General features: G+C 31.5%; 2 protein-coding genes across 3 annotated transcripts; one reads left to right on the forward strand and one right to left on the reverse strand.

The window, feature by feature from the left end:
* Window positions 1-372: 372 nt before the first annotated feature.
* LOC124819935 (monolignol oxidoreductase AtBBE-like 15) lies at window positions 373-2,273 on the forward strand. Its single transcript, XM_047291547.2, has one exon. The coding sequence runs from the start codon at window positions 551-553 to the stop codon at window positions 2,177-2,179; it is 1,629 nt and encodes a 542-aa protein (XP_047147503.2). The 5' UTR covers window positions 373-550; the 3' UTR covers window positions 2,180-2,273.
* A 930-nt stretch (window positions 2,274-3,203) lies between these two features.
* Window positions 3,204-9,718, reverse strand: LOC124819931 (dihydroceramide fatty acyl 2-hydroxylase FAH1-like). Of its 2 annotated transcripts, none has more exons than XM_047291540.2 (7): window positions 9,564-9,718; window positions 8,520-8,577; window positions 8,267-8,359; window positions 4,730-4,926; window positions 4,459-4,564; window positions 3,653-3,799; window positions 3,204-3,552 (listed from the first exon to the last, which is right to left on the reverse strand). In XM_047291540.2, exons 2-7 carry the CDS (start codon window positions 8,568-8,570, stop codon window positions 3,433-3,435), a joined length of 714 nt encoding a protein of 237 aa, XP_047147496.1. In that variant the 5' UTR covers window positions 8,571-8,577; window positions 9,564-9,718; the 3' UTR covers window positions 3,204-3,432. The 2 variants fall into 2 exon arrangements, with proteins under 2 accessions (XP_047147496.1, XP_047147498.1); XM_047291542.2 differs by lacking the exon at window positions 9,564-9,718 and adding an exon at window positions 9,453-9,548.
* Window positions 9,719-27,230: the final 17,512 nt, after the last annotated feature.

The following is a 27,230-nucleotide window of genomic DNA, read 5'->3' on the forward strand; positions in this document are numbered from 1 at the left end:
TTTTAAAGACGAAATTGTAATAAAATTTTAAATTTCAAAAGTGATTTATCTTCACAAAGTGGTGACTGAATAGAGTGTTATGAAATTTGTAGAATGTAATTAAAAAATTATGCAGAATTTTCTTTAGTTGTTGCATGATCATAAAATGCTGCAAGAATGCAGACAAAGTTATGGCTAGTTATTAAAAAATATTTGGAAAGTAGTGGGGCCAATGAAGACAGTTGCTTTGCTTATACCATTCTTTTTAGGAACTATGAAGCATAGGGAAGTCCTCTCAGATTATCTTAAATGCGAAAGTGGTCGATGTTCTTGCAATCAAAGATATATCAGAAAGCTCATGTTCCACAATGTCATAATTAAGAATAGAACATTAACTACAAGATAATGCCGATACTCTTCATCTGTATTGTGACGTTTTTCTTAGCTCAATTATACGTAAACTATAGTATTACACATTGTGACCTTAGTTCATTATAGTCGTATAAATATAACATGTGATAACCTCCTTAAGCACAAAATATACAAACACAAACCTCAGAAACACAAAACCATGTTGTCACCAAGCTCACACTTAGCAATTTTAGTCCTCCTATTATCAGTTTCGTTAGCAGCTTCAGCTTCATATGATGCAAACTTTGTCCAATGTCTCAGCTTCTATTCAGACAAAGCAGCTCCGTTTTATGCCTTAATTTACACCCCAAAAAATGTTTCATTTTCCAGCATCCTTGAATCCTCTGCACAGAACCTAAGGTATTTGGTGCCTTCAGCGCCAAAACCAGAGTTTATATTCACACCCTTGACTGATTCACATGTCCAAGTGGCAGTGACTTGCTCAAAGAAACTTGGTATTCATCTGAGAGTTCGTAGTGGTGGCCATGACTATGAAGGACTCTCGTATGTTTCTGGAGTCGAGTCCCCTTTCATGATTCTTGATCTGTCCAAGCTTCGCGCCATTGATGTTGATATAAAAGACAACAGTGCTTGGATCCAAGCTGGTGCCACTATTGGCGAAGTATATTACAGAATATATGAGAAAAGTTCAGTTCATGGTTTCCCTGCAGGCCTTTGCACAAGCCTAGGTGTTGGAGGGCACATCACAGGAGGTGCATATGGATCCATGATGAGAAAGTATGGTCTTGGAGCCGATAATGTTCTTGATGCAAAACTGGTTGATGCAAATGGCCAAATCCTTGATAGGGAAGCCATGGGGGAGGACCTATTTTGGGCAATTAGAGGAGGTGGAGGAGCAAGCTTTGGCATCCTTCTCTGGTGGAAGATAAAACTGGTTACTGTGCCAGAAACTGTGACAGTTTTTACAGTTACAAGGAGCCTAGAGCAAGATGCAACAAAGATTCTTCATAGATGGCAGGAAGTGGCACCCTCTATTGACGAGGATCTCTTCATCAGAGTCATCATTCAACCAGCCACTGTTGCAAACAAAACTGAGAGAACCATCACAACATCTTACAATGCTCAATTCCTTGGAGGGGCTGACAGACTCCTCCAAGTGATGAAGGAAAACTTCCCTGAATTGGGTTTGACAAAAAAAGATTTACTTGAAACTAGTTGGATCAAGTCTGTGCTCTATATTGCTGGTTATCCAAATGACACTCCTCCTGAAGTTCTGCTTCAAGGAAAGTCAACATTCAAGAACTACTTCAAAGCCAAGTCAGATTTTGTGAGAGAACCGATACCAGAAACTGGACTTGAGGGACTCTGGCAAAGATTGCTAGAAGAAGACAGTCCCTTGATGATTTGGAACCCATATGGTGGAATGATGAGCAAATTTTCAGAGTCTGATATTCCCTTTCCTCACAGGAATGGAACACTTTACAAAATTCAGTACTTATCTCTTTGGCAAGATGGGGATAAGAATGCCACAAAGCATATAGACTGGATTAGGAAGCTTTACAACTACATGACTCCTTATGTGTCTAAGTTCCCAAGGGAGGCATACGTGAACTACAGAGATCTTGATTTGGGAATGAACAAGAACAGCACAAGTTACATACAGGCAACTTCTTGGGGCAATATGTATTTCAAGGATAATTTCAACAGGTTGGTGAAAATAAAGACCAAAGTGGATCCTGATAATGTGTTCAGGCATGAGCAGAGCATCCCACCACTTCCAGTTTCAGGTATGAAGCTACAAGACAAGAAAAACAAGACCTGGGAATAAGGCACTGTCTTGATGGAGTCATTAGACTGGTTTCTATAAATTTGTTGTCGGTTTGATTAGCAAATTTAGATGAATAAAGGATATAATTGGATTTTGTTGTGTTTTTTGGTCATTTTAGTGTTACAAAACACTGTTGAAGTGCTTAATCATTTCTATCTATGTGGTTGTGCGTGTGACAATGTTGCAAGTAACAAGTGTTGTATCACTGCTACCAAGAGTCCTGTAACTTGTAAGAATCCACTGCCTTGAATACGCACCCAAGTGACAAATGGAATGCATTTTTAAGCGCAAAAAGAACTCATCAAGCTAGTGCTGCTTTACTTCCAAAATACGCGAAGAATTTTTCAGAAAATATTTAGGGAAAATATAAAAGAAAAAAGAAATAATGTATTTTTAAGATAAAATTAACTATACATAAAGTCATTTTTAAAAACTGTCGTTTTTTAAATCATATTTTTACTTACATGCAAATTAGTTTGTTTTTTCTTAATTTTATATTTCAAAAAAATTATTTGAGCAAGCTACATGCAAATTAGTTTGTTTTTTCTTAACAAAATCGCCTACAATATTATTTTATAAATTAAGAGATAAAAAAAGTTCAAGTCATTTTTTTGCAAATTATAAATTTTGTATTTTAAATTATGCAATCTAGAGTTTTTTATTTTCTATTTTAAAATATACAATTCAAAATATAAAAGTGCATGATGCAAAATATAAATTTTTCATCGTAAATTATGTATTTTGAAATACAAAGTAAAAAATACATTTCAGATTGATAAAATGTATTTTTAGAAATAAGGTGAAGATTGAAGGTATAAAGGAGCGGTAGTGAAGGAAGAAGGTGATGAGTGAGGGAGAGAGAGGTGGCGGTAGAGGAAGAAAAGGGTGATGAATGGAGGAGAAAGTTGCACTGGTGGAGGAAGAAGGAAAGAGAGAAGTTCGGTGATAAAAGAGAAAGAGAAGATAAAAGTAATGTTAAGATATCTGTGCTGTAAGAGTATCAAAGCTACAACAGAAAGGAACATGCACAAGGTGAGCTTTCCATCATAAATCAATCTGATACAATAAATCAATTTATACAGAATGTTTACTTCTAGCTAGAACTTTGGCACCACAAAAATTGACAAACGATGGCACGCTAACACCCAATAAACATCAATTTTGGGGGTCAAATAAATTAAGATAAATAAAAGCAAGACTTCTTGAATTTGCTATTATTTTCACCAACGAATATTGCTATCCTTGACAGTAATTTACATACTTTTGGCATCAATTTTTGACGGAGGAAGTGTTCCAAAAATTTTATCCCATAGTGATGAAGTAATCCCAAAGCCTTTATCCTGGATCCGAAAGTGATGATTCAAGTGGTATTTCTGCGGAAAAAATGAAAAAAAAAAAAATTATTTTGTTTGGCAACAAATATCAAAGCAATCATCATAATGCAATCGCGAACCATAGTTGAAGTATTTTAACCTTGAGATTTTGGGGCACTTCAGTCTTCGGCTGACCATGGTGCAAGTAATAATGGGTGCAATCATACATTACATAACCCAATAAACCGCCACCAAATAAAGCAGGAGCTATTGAAGGGGTTGCCATGAGCTTCACCATGTTCCAGAACTGAACGCAGCATACAAAAACAAACATCACTTCAGGAAACCTTCAACCTATGTTTATCAATATACATCTGTGTTGCAGACTAATCAAACAATTTTATTAATCGTCAAAAGTCTTCTGACCATTTTCAAAGGTAACTACAGATTTTGGTATACATATGTCGTGAATTCAGAAAGCAAATCCAGAAGCAATAATTTCTTCTTAAGATTTTCTGAAATTACTATCACAAAATAAGGGTATAAACATCACTGAACGATTAAAACATCTATGTCCAATCAACATCTCTTGCATTTCCCTCTCGTACCTGGAACTGTTTCACTTATTCCAATGTTTGTCCCATTGGTGACTTTCCGTCAAAACTATTACATTTGATATGTTATATCGCGTAAAAATAGAGATATACCGTCGTCTAAAACTAATTCATCAATAGTATTTGACCAGTTGATAAAAGAAAAATTCGATGTGACACACTTAACTATTTAAAAGAAGATTTAGATAGCATAGGAAACAAGAAAAAAAAAAGTACTCTTTTGGTCTTTCCAATAATAGGAAGCACGCATGGTAAAAAAGTAAAACCTTGGTGAAAATTTAAATCCCACAATTCCCTTCCAACCAAATAAGCGTGGGAAAATGTTTAAAATAGTATGTCAGAGAAGAGATACCGGCATCAATAATATAGCAGTTGCAGCAGGGGGAAAAACGAGTCTCAAGCCATCCATTGGGTGCTTATGGTGGCAGCCATGGAGTAGATAATGCAAGGTATTTCCCCTACAGCAGCATTCAATATCCCCAAAATAAAAAGAAAATAAACATTTAGTGTTATTCTAAAAAAAATGGATATAGTTGAACACAGTTACAAGCATAAATAAAAATATTATTTCACACTATGAAAAGGAAAGGAAAGGAAAGGAAAGGGAAAGAAACAGATCTAACCAGTAGGTCTTTGTTTTAATGTGAAAAAGAAATCTGTGCAACGAGTACTCAAGCAATGTCCAAACAAAAATGCCAACAACCACCATTAGAGCCACATGAGGACAACTGAGGCCCATAAGTACAGAGCTATACACAAAGTAGCATACAACTGGCAGCCAAATGACTGGTATTGCCCACCAGACTGTGCGCGTCAAGAACTGTTTCAAGTATTAACTCAAGATTACATGAAAATTATCAATATATTTCCTGAACATAAATTTTAAATCTTTATCCGTAAAAGAATTGAACATGAGATTATAATCACAATTTTCATAATTATCGAAATAAGTAGCAGATCATCTAATAAAATTATAATATGAATTATATGTATTATGAGAAATACTTTTATTTATTCTTATGATATATCTTTCTATTAGAGAATATTAAATCATTGTATTTATTATATTGATTCCGTTTTTTCAATATAAATTAAGCATTCATGTTGTCTCACATGCACACAGTTTTAGGTCAGTGTCCCTTCCTTTCCTATAATTTAACAAAGTATCAAGAACTGGGTTCATTATCGCGTTGGTTTGGTAGAGCCGTCTCTCGAGGATATTTTGTATTTTACAAACCTTTCTCTCAGGTTTCACGTGCAGTGTTCTAGCGATGCCTTCAGCGAGTTTTCCAACAAGTTTTAGGCGGAAATCATTTGCTCCAATCGACACGGGGTTGGGATCGCGTCATGCCAATTTATCCAATGGGCAAACACCAACGCAAACCACCCATCCATGAGCATCTTCTCTACTGTTCTAACTGACGCCTGATGCACGTGCGTCAACACCTAATGGCCTTATGCCCCTCCATGTACTCCATCAAAGTTTGTTTGGAGGTCTGATCTACTTTTCTCCCTCCTAGGATTATTTTATTATCTTTTCCCATACTTCAACGAAAACAAAAAATGTCTTCCGGCGCCCCATAAACATCCAGAACAAACTCTCCTATTTTTCCTAACCTTAATATTAGTATTACATTGAGAAGATGAACACGTATAACTATTGAACTTGGACTTCCAAAATCAGGTTATGGTTAAGTGGGTTGGATTACGAATCTCATCCCACTACAATGTTGAATCCGTTCCTACACAACATGTTAAGGGCCCTATGTCTGCTCATCTCAAGCTGCTTCACGTTGCTTACATGATTTCTAATGAACTTCTTGTACCATTTGTAAATGCAAAGGAACCTGAGAACCATCATACGTTTTTATGACCTCGAACTTGTACGGTTTGCCACAAGTGTATGTTGCAATCCTAAAATTAGGATCACCAATAAACCCTACTACGAATTCCACATCATCTATGTTCATTCGTATAATTTGGCAAATAAACCCGGAGACACATACTTCAACTGCGGGAGAAAATATTGCCTTTGTATCATAAAAGCGAGTACTCTAGGCACTTCCACACAGGTAATTCTAAAAATCGTCCAAAATGTGAACATTGGCAATGCATTGTACATATCATCGATAGGTGTTTGGAAGTTGTATAAGAAATCCTCTCATTACCCAATATTGCCCATTCATTTACTCTTGAGTCACTTGTTGCTTCAACACCGTTAGCTAATCTACCTCATGTATCTAAGATCGACAAAATTGCAGAAAATGGTGTTGGGTTTAAAGCATTTGACTAGTTTAAAGTATGAATCATGTCAGTTAGAAAAACATATTCATCAGTTTTTTTTCCTAATAGCCTTAGTAGTCAAGTTTTATCTCTCTTTTTAGTTCACCATGATATTTGGGATCCCTCCCGTACTCTTAGTTATTCTGGTTTTAAATATTTTATTACCTTTATTAATAATTAATCTATAGGTCCTAAAATTTAGTTAATGAATAATCCATCAGAAGAATGTCTATAATTCAAAAAAATTTAATAAAACGTCGTATATCTTTTGTAGTGACAATGTCCGAGATTATCTATCTCAACAATTTCGGCCGTTCATGGCATCTCATAGTATTATTTATCAAACATTGTGTCCTCATACTCTTCAACAAAATGGAGTAGTTGAACACAAAAACAGACATCTTATTGAAACTACATAAACACTTCTTCATAGTCATCTTCCTCACTGTTTATGGTGAGATGTTGTCATTAGTACATACTATCTCATTAACCAAATGTCATCATCTTTCCTTAATGATCAAGTATCTCACTCTATTATTTTCCTCGTTCACATCTATATAGTCTTCCTCCACTTGTTTTTGGTACCACATGTTTTGTACATAACCTCACATCTAGTCAAGACAAACTTCCTAAGTGGTTGTTCAAATGTGCCTTCATGGGACATCATCGTTCTCAAAAAAAGGGTATCGATGTTTCTATCCTTATCTTGATCGATATTTTGTGTCTATTGGCATCTCTTTCTTTGAGTCTGTTATACATTATACACATATAATGATGACATATGTAGTTACTTTATTACACTACCAATCTTCCTTCATCACTACCAGATGACTTTGTCATAACTTGAGATGCTTATCTGGTACCTCTTCAGGTATATGGCACCTATCTTCGATGGATAATGATATAGAGGTCACGTTTGATCCTATCTCAACACTATCTAACATATTGGATCTGGTCTCCTCTAAAAATGAATGGGCAACTGCTGTCTGAAAAAGTACACAATCTACTTGTACCGTAACCCTTCTCCCCAGTATACTAAGCTTACCTATCATCAACTTTCCACCATACATCATACTTTTTTGTCCTTGTTATCTTTTGTTGCTATACCTAAGTCTCCAAGTGAAGCTTAACCCCGCCTAGAGTGGTGACAAACTATGATTGATGAAATATGTGCCCTTCAAAGTAGAGGTAGTTGGGAGTTAATTCCTCTTCCAATTTGGCGCTTAATTGTTAGGTGTTAGAGGTTATACACTCTTAAAACAAGAACTTACGGTAAAATTGATTACCATAAAGCTCGTTTTGTTGCCAATAGATACACACAAATCTATGACAGATTATAATGACTCTACTACAAAAATTGGACATGATGGTAAAATTGAGCATTATTAAACAATAACGGTTTAAGCTTTATGTCTCTCGTTCCTATAGTTTAACAACAATCAATGTCTAAAAACTATGAAAGCATAAATTGTCTATGTTAGTAAATGTAGAGCATTGAGCATTAGCAAAAGTAAAACATAACTCAAGTGATGGCAATGCTGAGGAGAACGAATGAACTGAAAAGTAGACATAAAACAAATGAAAAATAAGATTAAGAGTAAATAGTCACGGAGAAACTCGGATTAGCAACTACTCATAACAAGATGACTTAAACTCGCCTGATAAGGTTTATGTAGAAAATCAATTGAAGATTCATGACAGAAAAAAAAGATCAAATGGAAGATGGTCAAATTAAAAAGGCAGAGTAGCTAGGAGAAACCATTGAAAATAACTTTGCTCTAAATTGTTTTACCACAACCTTGGTTTTAGATAAAGTCAATGGCATCAATTAGTCCAGGCTTGGATGTTGAAGTTTTTTCTGTAGTTAAAAGACATACCTCCAGAATTTCATTTTCAAAGAAACGAGGACCCTCCTTGCTAACAATTGGCTGGTGAACCCACTCTTCATAAGCTTCCCCAAGATGTCCCACCTTTAAAAACATTGAGAATTCAGTAAGATTCAACAGGAGATCACTTCGTTACAAACTACCCACACAAACAGAAATAGGGCCTATATGAAAAATTAAAAACTAGTTGAAGATGGAGTATGGAGAACACGTTTGAAAGAAGACTATAAGGTTTTGCCTTTACCTGGAAAACAAGGGCCTTGTTCAAATCAACTTCAAAGTTCTGCACAACCATCCTGGAACTGAGTTCAAAGACCAAAACAAAAATGTTCAGACCCAAATAGGAGTGAGTTTAATGATGAAAAACAACAACGTCCTGTATAAAAGCATAACATGCACCGCTCACAACAGGCCACATGGGGTCAGGAAACTTCATAAGTATTGGTTTATTTTGCCTTCCTGACGGCAATTATTTTAACCTTTATTGTAGGGAACAAGCTAGGAAAGCGAGTTGCCAAAAAGAACAAGGAAACAATTCATTTTTAATAACCTCATTTGATCACAATCTTCTAGACTTATGTTGCAAAAAGGTTCTAGTTATCATTGCTTCAGGCCAAAGCTTGCGTGGTCTTTTCTCTAAGGACTTTCACGGTGCAAACTTGCAAAACAATGATAAGCCGCACCTTCTTTTTATAAAAAGAAAAGGAAACGTACAACACCCCTATAGCTACCAGAAACGACCAGCGTCGTTTTCATCCAACTAGAATCATGCAAAACAAAGGAGCATCAACGTCAAAGAAAAAGTAAGTAATAATTTCACATGCACAAATACCGCCAAGATTTATATTCTACAAAGTAAAACTAATAAAAACAAGTAAAAAAAAAGTAATTAACATTTTCTATTCCTCAACAATCATCATTTCCCAGAATATAATCGGATAGCTGTAGAACAAAAGCAAATTTCCAAAACTGCCACTTATGTACAATACAAAAGTGGAATTGAACTCTAATCAACAGACTTTAACAATGCGAACAAATTAACATGTATCTACTAATGTAAGGATCCCATCGAGTAGCAAATTCAAGCGAAAAAAAACCTAAAAAATCATCATAAACAAAAGCCTTGAAATTCATATCTATCAAATAGGACATGATAACTCTCAAAACACGCATTTACTTCGCAATGTAGAAACGAAATCCTTAAATCAACTCCAGATCCAGAAACCGCACGTGAATCGACAAAACAAAACTAGTAGCAGAAGGCAATGCAGTGAGATCGGAATCTAACCTAACCGGAGAGGGACGCTGTATGCACGCAGCACCGCACCGTACCCTTCTCCACGTCGAGCAACGGAAAGGGATATAGAAGTAGGAGAAAGAGCTCTCTTACGAGTTTGTAAATCGTGCGAGGGAATCTTAACCGTTCGATTTCACAGCATCAACGAATATCTCTCCTAGCGTTGGATTCTAGCACGTGACAGCCTGGCACTGTGGCAGGATCACCTGCGGGGAGGCTCACCTTTGTGATATTCTATTCGAGCCAGGAGTCTAGTTTGGGACTAAAGTGTTCCCGTTTGGATTTGAGTCACTGCAGTTGTTCATTCAACTTCATGGGATGCAATTATAGATCTAATGGTGGATAATTTTTAAAAGACAATTTCATTTTTTATTTTAATATAAAATAAAAGTTTTCCTGTGATGCAATTATAGGTCTAATGGTGGATAATTTTTAAAAGACAAATTCATTTTTTATTTTAATATAAAATAAAAGTTTTAAATGGTTAAAATGTGTACAATTTAAATGTAAGTGTAGAATATCTTAGTCTGTTTCAAAGACGTTTTGGTCTTTTCGGTGGGACCAGCCGAATCTCAACGTGTAAATGTGACAGTGTGAGATATTTCGAAGTTGCTTGCAAACTAGTTCGGAATAAACACCTTTCCTAAACGTCCCAAATTGAATAATATGTTGTAGTTTCTGTCTTTTCTTTATTACTGTTATTGAATTTTTATTTTCAAAATTATTAACAAGTTTGGTCTTGGTTATTTTTTGCCTTTAAAAATTTATTAAAATTACAAAAAATGAAAAGTTCATAAAATTTAATACAAACTTTTAAGATTGGGTTCGTGTGAGTAACCGCATGTAAAATGTAATTTCATTTTAAAATACTTTAAATGGACAGTACAACCGCGTTATTAGAGTTGCTCCCTCCATCCTCCAAATACTTTTTGCGTTTTCCTACTACTTTTTTATTCTAAAAATATCTTACGTTAATTTAATTTTATTTATCCTTTTTAAAACTCCAAATCTCTCTACATCCATTCATTTTTATCTTTATCTGATTACATACAAACTACTTTCTCTCGTCCTCTGTTCTTCACGCATAGACACAGATATAGAACCCACCTCTGTTTTTCTCTCTTTGTCCTGACCCAGCTGATTAATTACCACATTTTCCTATTTAACCAAATTAATTTGTTTTTAATTTTGCTCAAATTTCATCCTATCCCCTCTATACATCTCTTTATCTTTCTAACTATCTGTCTACGAGTTAAGGCAAGGAAGGGAGTGTGGAAATTGTCAAAGGTTAGGGGTTGGTAAATGTCGATTAGAGGAGAGAGGAGAGGGTCTGCGTTCTTGAGAAATCGGAGCGCGATCTCCACCTTGCCTTCACACGAGAGTGAACGCGCCACTAAGTGCGGCACCACCACCATGGCTCATGAAGGTGGAACATGCTTGGTGCTCCAGCCTCTACTCTTGCCCGGTTTAGAGGATTCGGTTAGGGATTCAGATGCAGAAGGGTTTGGTGAGACCTTTCGGATCTTACGGGGATGAAGGGGGGTTTTGGAGGCAGGGTAGTTTACGTGTGGAAGGACATTGTTTAGTTCTAAGCCCACCTGAGCGTCGTCAGGGCCAGCGATGGAGGAGGAGGGAACTGGGTGGGATTGAGGTTCGATAAGGGGTTGTGCTTGACCTAGCGTGTGTTTGCCCATAAGTATGAGGTTGAATAAGAGATTAAGGAAAGTGAAGAGTTTGAAGTTAAATGAATGTAATGTGATGATGATAATGGTTAAAACTCATTCTCCTTTAATCCAACTGCACCACCCTTCTCTAATTCCCCCTCTACTTGTACCCTTTCTTCTTGTCATTCTCCCTCCACTCTTCTTTTTATCTCCTCTTATCCCTTAAACAACTTTCTGATGCAAACTTCCTTTAATTTTCCTGGTGCACCCTCTATTCTTAAACAGATGTCAACATCCGTAGACGGATATCGACATCCGTTTAAGAATCCAACGCATATTCACGTTCGTTTAAATATTATTGAAGGATAAAAGAGGAGTGCGGAGTGCAGGGAGTAGTGTGTGGTGGTGAAGGGAGTAACTCTTATAAGTGAGTCGGGTTGGGTTGGCTCACTGAGTAACCAACCCATGGTGGAGTGGGCCGGGTTACCCGTTTTGACAGCTTTAGTCCCATTGTTGGTTTCTCGCATAAACTCTATTGAGAGTTTTTTTCCAATCTTTTCTCTTTTACATTTCTCGCAAGCAAACCCAAAAGCTTCAAGTTCTTATTTATCTTTGTTCTCGGGTGGACAACTCAACATGGGAAAATCATATGTGGCTCGCGCAAAGGAGGTGGTCTCGTGGTGATTTCCTCTCCCTTCTCTTTTTTCTGGTTCGTCTTGCAGAGGGAGGGGGTTCTACGTTTCGCGACGACTTCGCAATATAGGGGTCTGATTCTCGCGTTTTGCTCACAATTTAGAGATTGAGTTTTTTTTGTTTTTCTTTTGTCGGTGGTGGCAAAATATTGAAGGTTCTTATTTGGGATTGAGAGTTTTAAAATTAGGAATTTAGGGTTGTTGTTTCTCACGATTTAGGGTTATGATTCCTGTGATTGGGGTTTTTCTTGATCTTGTAGCAAGTTTAGAGTTAAGATTTTTGGGATCTTTGGCTTTTTAGTGTTCTGTTTTTTTCTTTTTTTGCATGTGAGTTTAGAATTTTGTACTTACAATTTTTGTTCTTTGCAAATTGAAAACTAGATTAAATTTAATTAAAATTTTAATTTAATTTTAATTTATATTTTATATATATTATAATTTTATTTAAATTTTATTTTTAAAATATATAAAATATATTTTTTTAAAAATTTTGAGTTAAATTTTTATTTTAAACTCAGTATTTCTTAAACAAATAGTCATACAAAGAATTACGAGTTAAATTTCCGTTTTATAAATCTATTGTGGATAGACAACATTTGTGTTCGACCGACCCATTTTCTTCCTATTCCTTATTGTTAATGAAGTAAATCAATAAAAATTCATAACTTTTTACACATGACCCAAAGTCTTTCAACTGTTATGTTATGTCAATGACATAAAATCATCACTCAAGTAAAAAAAATAACGGTCAATACATTTTTCCTTACAGAAACAATATTTTGTTTAATCACAGTTTCTTTAAATTTGATGGTATGGTTTGATTTAAACAATTTCTCAATTATAAAATTACCTAAAAAAATATAAATAAAACATTTTTACGATAAAATTTGAAATTTATTTAATTTTATTTTATAATTACAATAACAACAATAATAATGTTTATAATAATGTTTATAATTGATTCTTTTATTTATTTTAGTTCTATGTTTATAATTCATCCTTTCTTTTAAAATTAGAATTGCACTTGTAGGATCTTTTATCTTGACTTCCCTTTTATTGTTTGAATCTTCTGTTTTTTATTTTAATTATTATGTCGATTCACAAATACTCTTAATTGTTACTGAAGTAAATCAAGAAAATTCATAACTTTTACCCAAAGTTATTCAACTGTTATATATCATTAACATAAAATCATTAATCAAGTAAAAAAATAACAGCCTTGTTTGGGTATGTAGGGGCTGAGTCATCCAATGTCTCCGCGTCCTCCTCTTCTAATCACGGTCCTAAATTCAGCCCAATAGCTTTTAACTTCAATTTACCTTAAACCTAGTTAATTAGCGGTATGGTCGGCCGGTCTCCCAAAGTTTGGCCTTTCGGCCAGCTAATCCCTATAGACGGCATGGTTAGCAGGCGGTATGATCAGCCGGCCTCATGGTTACTATTTATTCGGATGACGAGTGAAAGGATAGCGTGGTTGGATCGTTATGGTTTTGCGGACGTCTGATCTGTTCGACATCAGTCCCCATTGGTACGACGTCAGGTCCCTATTGTTACAAGCCTATACATTTTCCTTTTACAAACAATGTTGTTTTAAATATAGGATTGAATATTAAATGTAATAGTTTAAAATTAAAAAATAAATAAAATCAAATATAAAGAAAATATAGTGTATTTATAATTGTGTTATATTGCAAAGTAAATGAAGAACTAAGCAAAAACAGAAGTAAGAAACACGGAATTTTTCATCAAAGTCTATCCTTTTTTGACAAAAATCACTCTTAATAAATAGATGTTTTACATCAATAACAATTATTTAAAAAATCTTATTATATATTTGAACAAGTTACATGTTTAAAGTGGTTTAATAAAAAAAAATGAGAGTTACAATAATAAGGTGAATTTGCAGTTAATTTGTTGATTCATCCTAAAATAAAACATTATTGAACTAATCATTTAAATATAAAGTATTAATAAGTACAAACAACACAATGAATAAAATTCTCTAAGATTTAGCAATTTACTATCACTCACCTTAATGTGAACCATTAATTAAAAAAAAAATGTTTGACACAATTTTATTTTTATAACATTTTGATATAATATACGTATTATTTTTTTACTGTTTCACTATTTATTGTTGTACTAACTACTCTAAGCCCAATAAAAAGCTGTCACATGTGTTGTATTAAAATATTATTAAAAGATTACCTTTTAATATATCATTGTTTAAAAAAAATTAAGAGAACACTTATCTAAAAAATAATTTTTCTTAAATAAAACACCATTTTTTACATCCAATTGTTAACGAAAATGAAATATTATTTAAGAGAAAAACTATTTTCAATTAATTTATGTACAGATAAATAATGGTACTAATAATTTCCAAATAGTGCAAAAAGGAATACTTAGAGGTGCCCGAACATGTTGTGATTTAGTTCAGCCAAATGGACTACAGTTGCGTAATCTGGTGTTAAGCCCACATCAACAGTTTTTAGCTGTAACTGATCAAGGCTCATTCTTTCTACACCCTCGTAATTTACTCTTGCACCCCCATCTTTTTCCTTTTCGTTTACAATTCATTCAACCTCTAAAAAACATTAATTTTCTCTCCATTGGTATCCTTAATTGTGACCTTTTTAATTTGACAAAAACTAATGTTGAAAGTGAAGGTTTTCTAGGTGTTGAAACTCATTAGCTTTGATAAATTATTTTAAGTTTGTAAAGGATTTAAGCAATTATGAAGATAGAACTTATTTTCATGTCTTTTTTTTATGCAATAAAAATAATAGTTTTATCTTCGATTATGATGGATTAAATTTTATACTGTACAGAGAACTACCACACTACAATAATTATAGAATATGTATTCTATAGCTGTAATTCTTAATATGAAGTATTTTCCGGAGCATCAATCTATAAATATAATTATAAGTTTTTTATTGTGAAATTTAAAATATGTTTTGAAATTTATAAGCTTTATTTATATTTGATGTGTGACTTCTAACGATTTAATTAAATTTTACTTTAATTTAATGCAAATAATATATTTTAAATAAATGTCACATTGCTAATGAAATTTAATTACAATGTCAATTGCGTTTTTTCTAATGAAAATGTGTTTCCAACATTATAAATTTGCGATGCTCTTATTAAAATTCATCTAATTGATTTGTGAGAATGACCTATAAAAGGTTGGATTTATTTAGAATAATTGAACGTCTAATTATTTTGACTTATGTTATTATTTTTTTACTAATTATAAATGATACAGTGTATATAAATTTTCTAGATTTAAATAGAAAATATAATATTAAAGTTTGAGATGGAAATATATATATATATATATATATATATATATATATATATATATATAAATTCGTTTTAAATGACTAAAATATTTATAGTTCGTTAGAAAAGTTAAAAAAAGTATTTTCATTAATTTTTTTCTTTAGTTTCCTTTCACTTAGAAAAGGCTTGTTTTGCTTGTTTCGTCACATATTTTTTTATTTTTTTAATTTGTTAAATATTTACAAAGTTTCATGCGAAATTTTAATACATTTTTCTTGTTATAATAATCTTAATTTAATAAAATGGTTTTAAAATATACATTTACTTTTTTAAAAATATGAATATAAAACTGTAAGTGTTTAATTGTATAAATTTTTAGAGTATGTGTTATTTTACATTAAATTTTTGAGAATAACATTTTTTTATCACTTTTATTTTTTATAAAAATATATAGTTAATATTTAAAATAGTAAAAGACTACAATTATACCTCTTATTAACAGAGACGTGGATGTGACCAAAATTCATACTTTTGAAGTATGAAAACGTATATGATAATGAATTAAACAACAAATAAAGACGTGATAATAAAACACAAATTAGTTTAAAATATAAATTTTATTTTTGTGATAGTAAAATATGTAAATTATAAAGTACAAATTCAAATTTAAGTTTTAAACTTTCACAAAACACTTGACTTTTTTTATTTGTCATCTTTGAGAATCAAACTGGAATATTTTGAAGTTACTAGATATGATAGTTCGATTTGAATTTGAAAACCAAAATACATAATAATATTCGAATAAAAATGCATTGTGCGAACAGATTTTATTTTACTCTCACTGTCATATTATATTAATTTTAAGATCCTTGTACAAGCATTGCTTAAATTATGAGATTTCATAAGATTTATCTTTTTATTTTGTTTTGTTTTTTACATCTTAAAAATAAATTTATTATATAATTATCTTAAGACCAGTATTTTCATACTAGCGTAATTAGAAAACAAACATTTAACAGGTAACTACAATAGAAAAAAAAACTACTATAACTTCATTAAAAATAATAATTTACAACTAAGAGGATTAAAATATATATTTTAATTTAAAAGCTTAAAATAAAGTTTGACCTGAATTTCTGATATTAAAATAATATTGTATTTACAATAAATAATCATTCGAACTTACCTGTGGAAAACATTCTTAAAATTTGTTATTTGAGCGATTCTCCCTGCACCTCCAAAACATATTTTAATTCCGAGGATACCCTTCGTCTTTTCACACAAAGACAATATGCGGCATCTCAAACATCTCAAATTCAAACCCTACACCCCCTTCCAAATCAGTTCTCATTCTTTTTCTCTCCCTCATTCTGCTATTCTTCTCTCTGCCGTGTACCAGTACCTTCCATTTTTCTGGCGTCCAGGTTAGTACCTTCCATCTGCTTTCTTTGCTGTTCTATGCATGTGCTTGGTTGGGTGTTCGTGCGCCGGAGGTTAGTTCGTGTTCGTCGGAGAGCGTTTGTTGGAGTTGCACAGGGAAACCGCAGTTGGAAGTGCGGTCAGGGAAACCGCATTTCGAACTGCGGCAAAGACAAACCGCAGATTCACGAACCCACTCACCGCAGTTCGAAATGCGGCACGGAGAATCCAATTATTTTTTTGAATTATTTTTTTTCTTTTGTTAAATTTTGTTGAATTTGTTATTTTTCAATAAATTTAATTTTCATAATATATTATTTATTATGTATTTAATTTTATTTAAGTATTTTAATTTTTTATGAAATTGAAATAATTATTAAATTGTTTATTGAATTAAATAATAATTATTATCTGTAAGTTAAATATTATTTTGGATTTATTTATAATAATTTAATTATTATATATATAGTTAAAATACGGTTAAAAAAATACAGTTAAAAAATAAAATCAAAAAATAAAAACTACATTTCCGCACTTCGAAGTGCGGTTAACATAAAAACCATATAAACAACTCACTTCAAATGAAACACACTTCGAAGTGCGGTTAGGAGATTAGACATTAATTCTTTAATTAAGTTTGACTTGTTCTTTTAATACTCAAACCGCGCTGTTCCGTTATTTGCAGGTTTCTTTTCGCTTTATTAATAACAATAAATGCCCTGCAAGTTGTATGCACTTTTTGTTAGGTGTTCACGTCTTCTTATTCTTTTATCATATTTTTATTTGTTATCCACATAAATAAAAAAACTTCTGATGTTTTTTTCTTCACGCGGGTAATCTTTTAAATAACATTGTTCAACCCGTCGTGAACCAAAAGATTCAAGACAAAAACCTGTAAAATTCTCTCGGCTGACAGGTAAAATTCTTTCGGATGAGAGGTAAATCCTTCTCATTCAAGAATAAATAAATTGAGAGATAAATCGCTATCGTCAATCAAAAGATCAAAGACAAAGACCGGTAAAACCCTCTCGGTCGATAGGTAAATCCTTCTCGTAGAAGAATAAACTGAGACGTAAATCCCTCTCGTCAACCAGAAGATTCATGTAGAAGATCGAGAGGTAAATCTCTCTCGGTTCAAACTGAAGACCGAGCAGTAAACCCCTCTTGGCCGAGAGGTAAATCCCTTTTGTTGAAGAATAAATCGAGAGATAAATCTCTCTCGTCAACCAAAAGGTTGAAGACAAAGACCGAGCGATAAATCCCTCTCGGCAGAGTGGTAAATCCCTCTCGTTGAAGAATAAACCAACAAGTAAATCCCTCTCGTCAACCAGATGATTCATGTAGAAGACCAAGAGGTAAATCCCTCTCGGTTCAAATTGAAGATCGAGCGGTAAATCTCTCTCGTTGAAGAATAAACCGAGAGATAAATCCCTCTCGTCAACCAAAAGGTTGGAGACCAAGACCAAAAGGTAAATCTCTCTCGGCCGAGAGGTAAATCCCTCTCGTTGAAGAAGAAACTGAGAGGTAAATCTCTCTCGTCAAACAGAAGATTCATGTAGAAGACCAAGAGGTAAATCCCTCTCGGTTCATATTGAAGAACGAGCTGTAAATCCCTTCATTGAAGACAAAGACCAAGCGGTAAATCTTTCTCGGCAGAGAGGTAAAGTCCTCCCATTAGGAAGTTCTCCACGAACTCCTAGTGTAAAGCCGAACGGTAAAGCCCGTTCATTAGGAAGCACCCCTAGCTCAAAGACCGAGCGGTAAATCCCTCTTGGCAAAGAGGTAAAGTCCTCCCATTAGGAAGTTCTCCACGAACTCCTAGTGTAAAACCGAACGGTAAAGCCCGTTCACTAGGAAGCACCCCTAGCTCAAAGACTGAGCCGTAAATCCCTCTCGGTAGAGAGGTAAAGTCCTCCCATTAGGAAGTTTTCCACGAACTACTAGTGTAAAGCCGAACGGTAAAGCCCGTTCACTAAGAAGCACTCCTAGCTCAAAGACTGAGCGGTAAATCCCTCTCGGGAGAGAAGTAAAATCCTCCCATTAGGAAGTTCTCCGGGAACTCCTAGTGTATAGTCGAACGGTAAAGCCCGTTCACTAGGAAGCACTCCTAGCTCAAAGACCAAGCAGTAAATCCCTCTCGGCCGAGGGATAAAACCCTCTCGATGATGTTGAAGATAAAGGCCGAGAGGTAAATCCCTCTCGGTCGAGAGGTAAATTCCTCTCGTCAACTAAAAGAGTTGATGCCAAAGAACGAGAGGTAAATCCCTTTCACCAACAAATTGAAGTTTTAAACCGAAAGGTGAAGACAGTTCCCATGTACTATAAACCGAACGATAAAACCTGTTCCTTGGGAAGAACTTCGAGGTAACATCACAAAGCTGAGAGATAAAGCCCTCTCACTAGGAAGTTCTCCAGGAACTCCTAGTGCAAAGTCGAACGATAAAGCTCGTTCCCTAGGAGGAACTCCTAGGTCAAAGTCAAAGCAAAGAGGTAAAGTCGTCTCACTAGGAAGTTCTCGAAGAACTCCTAGTGCAAAGCCGAACGATAAAGCCTGTTCTCTAGGAAGAACTCCTACATCAAAGCCGAATGGTTACAAACGTTCTTTGTGGAATCTAATCCTGCCTTATAAAATGGCCGCTCGGCCTATTGGAAAGATCAAAAGAGAAGTTATAAAGTCCACCGTTTCGCCAGTCGCGAGCAACGACTAAAAACAACCTCTCTCAAACTCATAAGTCCTATAGTTAACCACGGCTAAAACTGAACGCTTAACTCGGACTTGGGGGGCATAATGTATCGTACCTAGTGGAGACCGAACGGTTAACATTCAGCACCGTTTGGTCCATCCACCCAGGTCAAAGATTGGGCCACAATTGGGCCAGCGCTTAAGTTATTATTGGGCCAGTGATCCAGCGGATGATAAAATAATTAAGAATATCTAGTTAAAGATATTGATAAGCAGGTTATAAACAACCAACCAGATTTTTAGGTAAGTCTGTTTATATTTTATTTTGTTAATATTTTATTGGACTTATGTCAGCTTAAGATCCATGAGACAACTTATAAATAGAGAGCCAGGGCCACATGTCAAGGACGTTCCATTCATAATCTACTCACGCTCGCACTTCATAACACCCAAACATTCAGTAGTGATAATCCTTCAATAAATATTGAATCAAGAGCCGAGGTTCTTCAAATTCGCGCCTAACTTGAGCGTCAGAGTATCTTTTGCAGGTACCTCCCCCCTTGGAGCATGAAGGCAACGATCGACCAAGACTGACGTGACCGAATGACCTAGACAAAAGTTAACCGAGCGGTCAGACTATAGAAGCCGAGCGGTCTCAGCGGAAGGAAGGCAGGCAAGCCAGACATTCGGAAGCAAGGAAGACACATCAGAAGGTTGGTCTCTCGGTTCCGAAAAAATCTACCGAAACACACGGTATATTAAATGTGGACCTCTTCTACACACTGATAATAAAGACATTCATGGGAAAGGAAAAATAAAAACTCAAATTTTCACAAATTATAGAGGATATCTTGAGGTAAATTCTTTAGTGTATTTTTTGTTTGGTTTAAACCCTCCCTTGGTCCTCATTTTTGTATGGAAATCTCAGTTCGGTCCTCATTTTTTCATCTGTCTCAATTGGGTTATATTTTTTGTAAAAATGAACACATTTTATCCTAACCGTTAACTGGTCTCATACGACCTTAAATTAAGGTCGTGTGGTGCAGAGAATGTGCTGATGTATGATGTGACATTATTTACTGGAGTGTTTTGATTAAATGAAGGTGATGTGACATTATTTACTTCTATTTATTTAATATTTTTAAAAACAAGTTTTATTTATTTTCTATTTACTTTATAGAAGACTTTATTTTTAAGTTTCACCACCTATAGGATATAGGGTTAGAGCAGAGTTATTCTTGAGAATTAAATTAGTTTATTTTTAATATTTATTTTATTTATTTGATAATTTTTATTTAATATTTTAATTTTCAAGTTTTTCATAATATTTTAATATTATCTTTTTTCTTTAAATATAAATACATAAATATTAATTTTTATAAAAAAACTATTTAAAATAATTTTTTATTGTAATCATTATATATATAATTTTATTACTTTGAAAAGTTAAAAATATAATATATATGTTGAATTTATTTTAATTTAAAAATAAAATAAATTTAAAAATAAAATAAATTTTAAAAAATATATAATAAACATATTTTAGTTTAAAAAGAAATTTTTTCTCTCAAATAGCGATCTAAAAAATATTAAATAAGTTATTATTTTTATATAATAATTTGATATAATATAAACAATTTTGTATATTAATATTCAATTAAAATACACATATATTTAAAAAATTTAAAATTAGAAAGTCAAATTTATAATAATTTAGTTCAAAATAATAACTAGTGAATATGATTAAATTGAATTATTAATTAAATTAATATATTATCTTAATATATTTTTCTAATATTATTAAAATAAAATAATCAACATATAAAAAAATCATAAATTAACGGTAATAGATAGGATTTTAAGACTTTATAAATATTTAATCATATAAAATTTTTAATAAAATTATTTTTACTTCTATTAAGTTTTTTTATCCCAACGTGTATGGTTTAGGATTAAGTTCTATAAAATGAAATAATTTAACAATATTATATTAAAAATTCTAAAATAAATCTTTAATATATAAGATATGATGTTTTGTCTTATGATAAAATAATATTATTATAGTCAATTACGGTATTTTATATATTTTTTATTTATATAAATTTATTTTTAAAGGAAAGCTTAGAAAATAAAAAAAAAACATATACTTAAAAAGTTTGCTTATTGATTGATGTACAATAGTTAATTATTTATCTATATTATTTTTGTATGAATTTCATTAAAAAAAGATATAATTAATATAAAAAATTGAACAAAAAATATGGTGATGTGACTTTAAAGATATCTACTTTAGGGATTTCATTTCCTTTAATGAAAACACTCTACGTAAATGAGGAACACACATCAACACATTATTTTTGCACCACGTGGTCTTAATTTAACGCCGTCTAAAACCAGTTAACAATTATGGTAAAATGTGTTCATTTTTACAAAATGAATATGATTCAATTGAGACAGATGAAAAAATGAAGATCTAACTGAGATTTTCATACAAAAATGAGGACCAAGGAGGGTTTAAACCTTTTTGTTTTACATGGAATCAAGTGGATATTATTCACTCGGAAGAGTTTATTTATTATCTTTGTGTTATAATTATTTTTATTTAGAAAAATTAGAATTTCCTACACCGAAAATATAATTTAAATAATAGTTTATAATTTAAATAATAGTTAATTGTGTGTGTTGGAGTTTTGCAAGCTCGCCTCTAGGCCCACAACAATAGTTTCATTTAATTCATCATAACACGGGCCCATCCAATTTGGATGAAATTCAAATAATTTTAATCTTTCTTGTTGAAATTATATACCATTACTCAAAGTTATATATGCCCTTTTATATTTCTGTATTTTGTATTTTATTTGTTTTTTCTACTTTAGTAACATTAATATTTTGCTTAGTGAGTGGTAGAAAGTTTAAAACTTTTACAGCATATTTGATTTAGCTGGTTGCTTCTTGGATTACTTATTGCTTCCAAAGTGATTTTGTCAATTTATTTCGTTAATCCAAACGTATTTGTACTATATGGTGTGGAAGATCAGTACTACATCGAACAGACAGTCGACCGAAAGTGAGCTCAACGGGAAAGAGTCGACCGACGGACAGTTAATAGCATTAATAGGTAATAAAGGTGAGCAATTCTTACATCACGCGAAAGACATTTATGGCTAATCAACAACGTATATCAAGCAGATTGTGCTGGATATAAGGAAATTAGCGAGTGATTAGGCATGAAATATATTGCATTAAATGTCATTCAATGACGTTCGATGGGCTGGACAATTACAAAGCCTATAAATACAGAACTAATGACCAGGTAAAGTTTGATTTTTTGAGATTATTTAAGACCTTAGAGGACACCTCACTGACTTGAGCGTCGAAGTGTTTTATTGCAGGTCACACCTTGCTGAACGGATCGGAGGAAGAGATTTGAACCCTTAGTCGTACACCGGAAGAGAGGAGATACGTGGAGTAGAGACCTCAGACGCATACTAAACATAAACCGTATTCTTAATTTATTTTATTATTGAAAATTTTGTGTATAGAGTTAAACATGGAAGATTTCAATAAAACAAAACAAGAAATTAAGTTATTAATTCCAAAATCAAAGAGATTTAAATTGTTGAAAATATTAAAAAGACTATAATAATGTGTTATTTACCTGATTTAGATACATATTTGTATTCAGATAAAAGGTACTATGAGCATGATGTTCAAGTTTCAATTTATCAATTACAAAATAATTTCAACAGCATCAGTCTTTTTGAAGTACATAGAATAGAGGGAAAACAAAACTTTGAGACATTTCATTGAAAGGTTCACCATTAGTATGATTGACATACCCAATTTAACCCACTCGATAATAATGCACTCCCTTGTTTATAATTTTTAGCTCAGATCGTTCTCAGATTTCATCCTCAAGAAGCAGCCTAAAAACATGAATGTCTTTAGAGAATGTGTCGTCAAATACATTACTATTGAGGAAAACAAGTTAAAAAGAGTACAAAAGTCCGATTTAGTTGTCTCAACAAAAATTCGTTGCGCGAGTCTATCAGTCCTGATATGTGAAATTGAGTATTTAATCATATTTTTGTGAGGATTTTCATCATTTCTCATTCTTATACGAATAAAATCACCTAGGGTGTATGGGAGAGGCTCTTAGAGGTTGTTTGAAGTGTTTGAAAGTTCTCCCTCTCCTCCTTGAGTTTCCTTTTTCATCCATGGTGGTTTTTGTCAGAATGCTCTCCGTAATTAGTTTTTTCCTTTTTGTTCCTATTTTACTGTTTTTTTATTTGCTCCTCTGCTACCCTATATATAAGGGCACTCCTTTACTTTTCAATACACAATATACATTTTATATTCACATAATATCATTGTGTAGATTCTTCTTTCTTGATCTTCTGCTTTTCCAAGATTACTTTTGCCGCTTCTGCCTACTCTGTAAGTTTTTCGTCTTCATTGCTTGCTCATCATGATGCGCACATTCTCACACACGAATCACTCAGTTCATAGACATGATTCTTCAAGAGCATCTTTCGTCGCTCTTCCATGATGGTATCAGAGCTCTTCCTTTGAAGAGCTCTGTTGCGCCTCTAAACCCTATTTTTTTTTTGGTTCCTCTTTTCTTCTCTTTGCCTATTCTTTTACAGGATATTCCACGATGATGGAGGAACATACTCTTTCTTCCGGTCTCCTGTATCTCCATCCAAGCGAACCTTTTAAAGTTGAAGAGGAAGATGAGTTGTCGATTAGAGGTATTGAGATGAAGGAAAGGTGCAATTGAAACATAAAGCATGTATTAAAAACCTTGCAAACGGACTTAGATCTTTCTACTCGGACTCATACATAAAATAGATAACAAAAATATTTACTTAAACATCAAAATTTCTTTTACATACTTAACTTTCCCTTGCTGATTTGTCTCATAAAACCTTTTTGGTCTAAACATATAATGTACATTAAAACTTTGATTGATCCATAAAAAAGAAATTAATTTTCTAAAATTATTAAGTTGTTTTTTTTATCTGTTTATATTAGAGCTCAAGATAATTTTATTAATGTAAGAAAGTACGCCATTAAATTACCAAAGACCCTTTCATTTTTTTTTTCTCAAATTTCATTAAACTTGTTAGTATGTTTAATATAAAAGTTTGATAAGAATATCAAGTTACCTAATTTTATAAGTTACTTTAATTAACTTTTATCTTATTCAATTATTATCTCATATATTTTAATATTTTTATTATTTTTTACTTAACTTTTTTATTTTGTAAATATAATCAAAGCTTAATTAAGTTTTGAGTTCTTGATATATTTGAAAACCTTCCATTGAGTCCTTATTGAATTTTTGTGGTATAATAAGTCATCAAAATTATAAAACTTTTCAATTGAATGTTTTTAATTTTTTATTAACAATATGAGGTAACAATTCTATTGCTACGTGACCTTCATAACATAATATTTTTGTACAAAAGACTACGATAATGAGTATTTAATAATTTTTTTAAATTTAATTAAAATTATAAAATTATAGAATATAGATTTTAAAAAATTAAAAAATATAAAATATAAAATTAAAAGTTTATAAAATTAAAAATTAAAAAAATATAAAATTCTGAAATTATAAAATATAAAAATAAAATAAATTACAAAAACATAAAATATAAAATTACAAAAACTGCAAACATATAAAATTATAAATATATTTTTATAATTTTTTAATTTTTTTAAATCCTTAATTTTACATTTTATATTTTTTAAATTTATATTTTATAATTAATTTTATTAATTATATAATTTATAATTTTAATTTACTTTAAAATAATTTCTTTAAATACCGTAAATCTTTGAAAGAAATCATCGTTATAATGGTTTTTTAGATAAATATTATGAAGTGACAGGACAAAATCGGTTAGACATCATATAATTAAAAAAAAAATCTAACATCATCTAATTGTAGGGATTTAATTAAAAAAATTTAAAATTTTGAGCACTCAATAGACAATAAAAATTTAATAGAAACTCACTTGAAAGTTCCCAAAAGGAACTCAACTTAATTAAACCTATAGTTAATAATTGTACTGTTTTTTATTATGTATGTTTTTTTTCTTCCAAAGTTTAAATTAAAAAAATTAACATAATAAATTTATAAAAGATACACAAAAGAAAAAATCATTACAACAATACTTTAAGTTGGGAAATAAAAATAAATAGAAATAAAATATAATCAATACTCATTAGATGAATTAATTTAATTAGAATAAAATTGTTAGAAAATACAAACAAACATAAGTGCTAACAAGTTTAATAGAAATGTTATTACTTAAAAAAAAACTATAATCATAATTAGGTAAAAATGTATTTTAAAAAAATAAAAATCTTATTTATATATTTAAAAAAGTTGTTCACATGAATATTAAGTTTCCAACTACTTTTTGTTAAGAAAAGCTTATCTATATGGAAAAGGGATAGTTGAGGAGGTAAATGGTATGCTTAGAATTGGAAATGGTAGTTGTCACTGTCTGAATTGCAAGAGTTTGAGAAAAGTAAGCAAAAGTTGAGTTATTGGAGGCCTTATACCTTATCCAGTCCAATAAATATACCCAATTCAAGAGGTAATTCACTCATCTTCACGAGAATCACCAACTCCTAGACTTGTCTTCTTTCTTCTTTTATTTCTCCCTTTCACATAAAGTTCAATGTCCTCTTTATTTTGTTTCTAGATACCTAAAATCTCACCCCTTCCACCACTAAATGCCCACCCAAGCTCTTGCTTCCTAAACCAACCACTAACCACTTTTTTTTTCCTCTTTCCATTCAAATTCATCACATAATTAACTTATTTATAATTATTAATGAAAATACATGTGCGTGAGAGAAAGAAAAATATTATAGTGATTAATAAAATTAATGAGATTTTTTAATTTTGTTATAATAATAAATTTTAAATATCATGTTATTTTCTCGGATTCTCATGCAAAAATGACAACGAATGAGTTAATGTTCATATTGTCGCTCAATTTATAACAAAAAAAGTTTATTCATTATTTATTTTTTATTTATCGGATATTCATTTACAAAATACACGTTAAAACTCCATACATGTAGATATCTAAAAGAAAATTATAAATTTTTAAAATAAAATTTAAATAAAATTATAAAAAAATATAAAATATAATATAATATAAATTAAATTAAATATAAATATAATTTTAATTTTAACTTAATTAAATTTAATAAAATATAAATTAAATTAAATTTTAATTAAATTTAACTTAGTAAATTATAAATTTAATTTAATTTTAACTTTTTACAAATAATGAATATATGTATATATAAATAATATGATACTTTTATTTATTTATTTATATATATATATATATATATATATATATATATATATGTATATGTATATGTATATGTGTATGTATGTATAAATAAGAATATAAGATTACTTTTACTATTGTACTCTGTATGAATGTCTTAAATAAATTAAATACTAAATAACTTATATTAAAAATCATTGAATAAATCATGACATGGTCACGTAACACTTTCATAATTATTCAATTCACTTATTTTTATTAATATGAAATTTCCAACCACACTTAAATTTGACTTTATTTTATAAGGCTTACAAATATTTTATTCTTGGTAGTATTCCTTTTTCATATGTACAATAAAAGTTAGTACTCTTTAAAATCTTTAAAATGTGTATTGTTGAGTCCTTATTTATTTCAAATTAAATGAAATAAAGTTCAAAATTTCCGTTGACAAAATATCAAAATAATAGAAATTTATAAACAAATTAAAGACAAACCTTCGAAAATAAATACAATTTGTAATTATTATATGTATAATACGCACGCTATTATTAAAGTTTGTCTTATATTTTCTTTTTGAAAATTGAATTAAA

The sequence above is a fragment of the Vigna umbellata genome, chromosome 5, assembly GCF_029865625.1.
Source record: "Vigna umbellata cultivar VRB3 chromosome 5, Vumbellata_1.0, whole genome shotgun sequence".
NCBI classification, from domain to species: Eukaryota; Viridiplantae; Streptophyta; class Magnoliopsida; order Fabales; family Fabaceae; genus Vigna; species Vigna umbellata.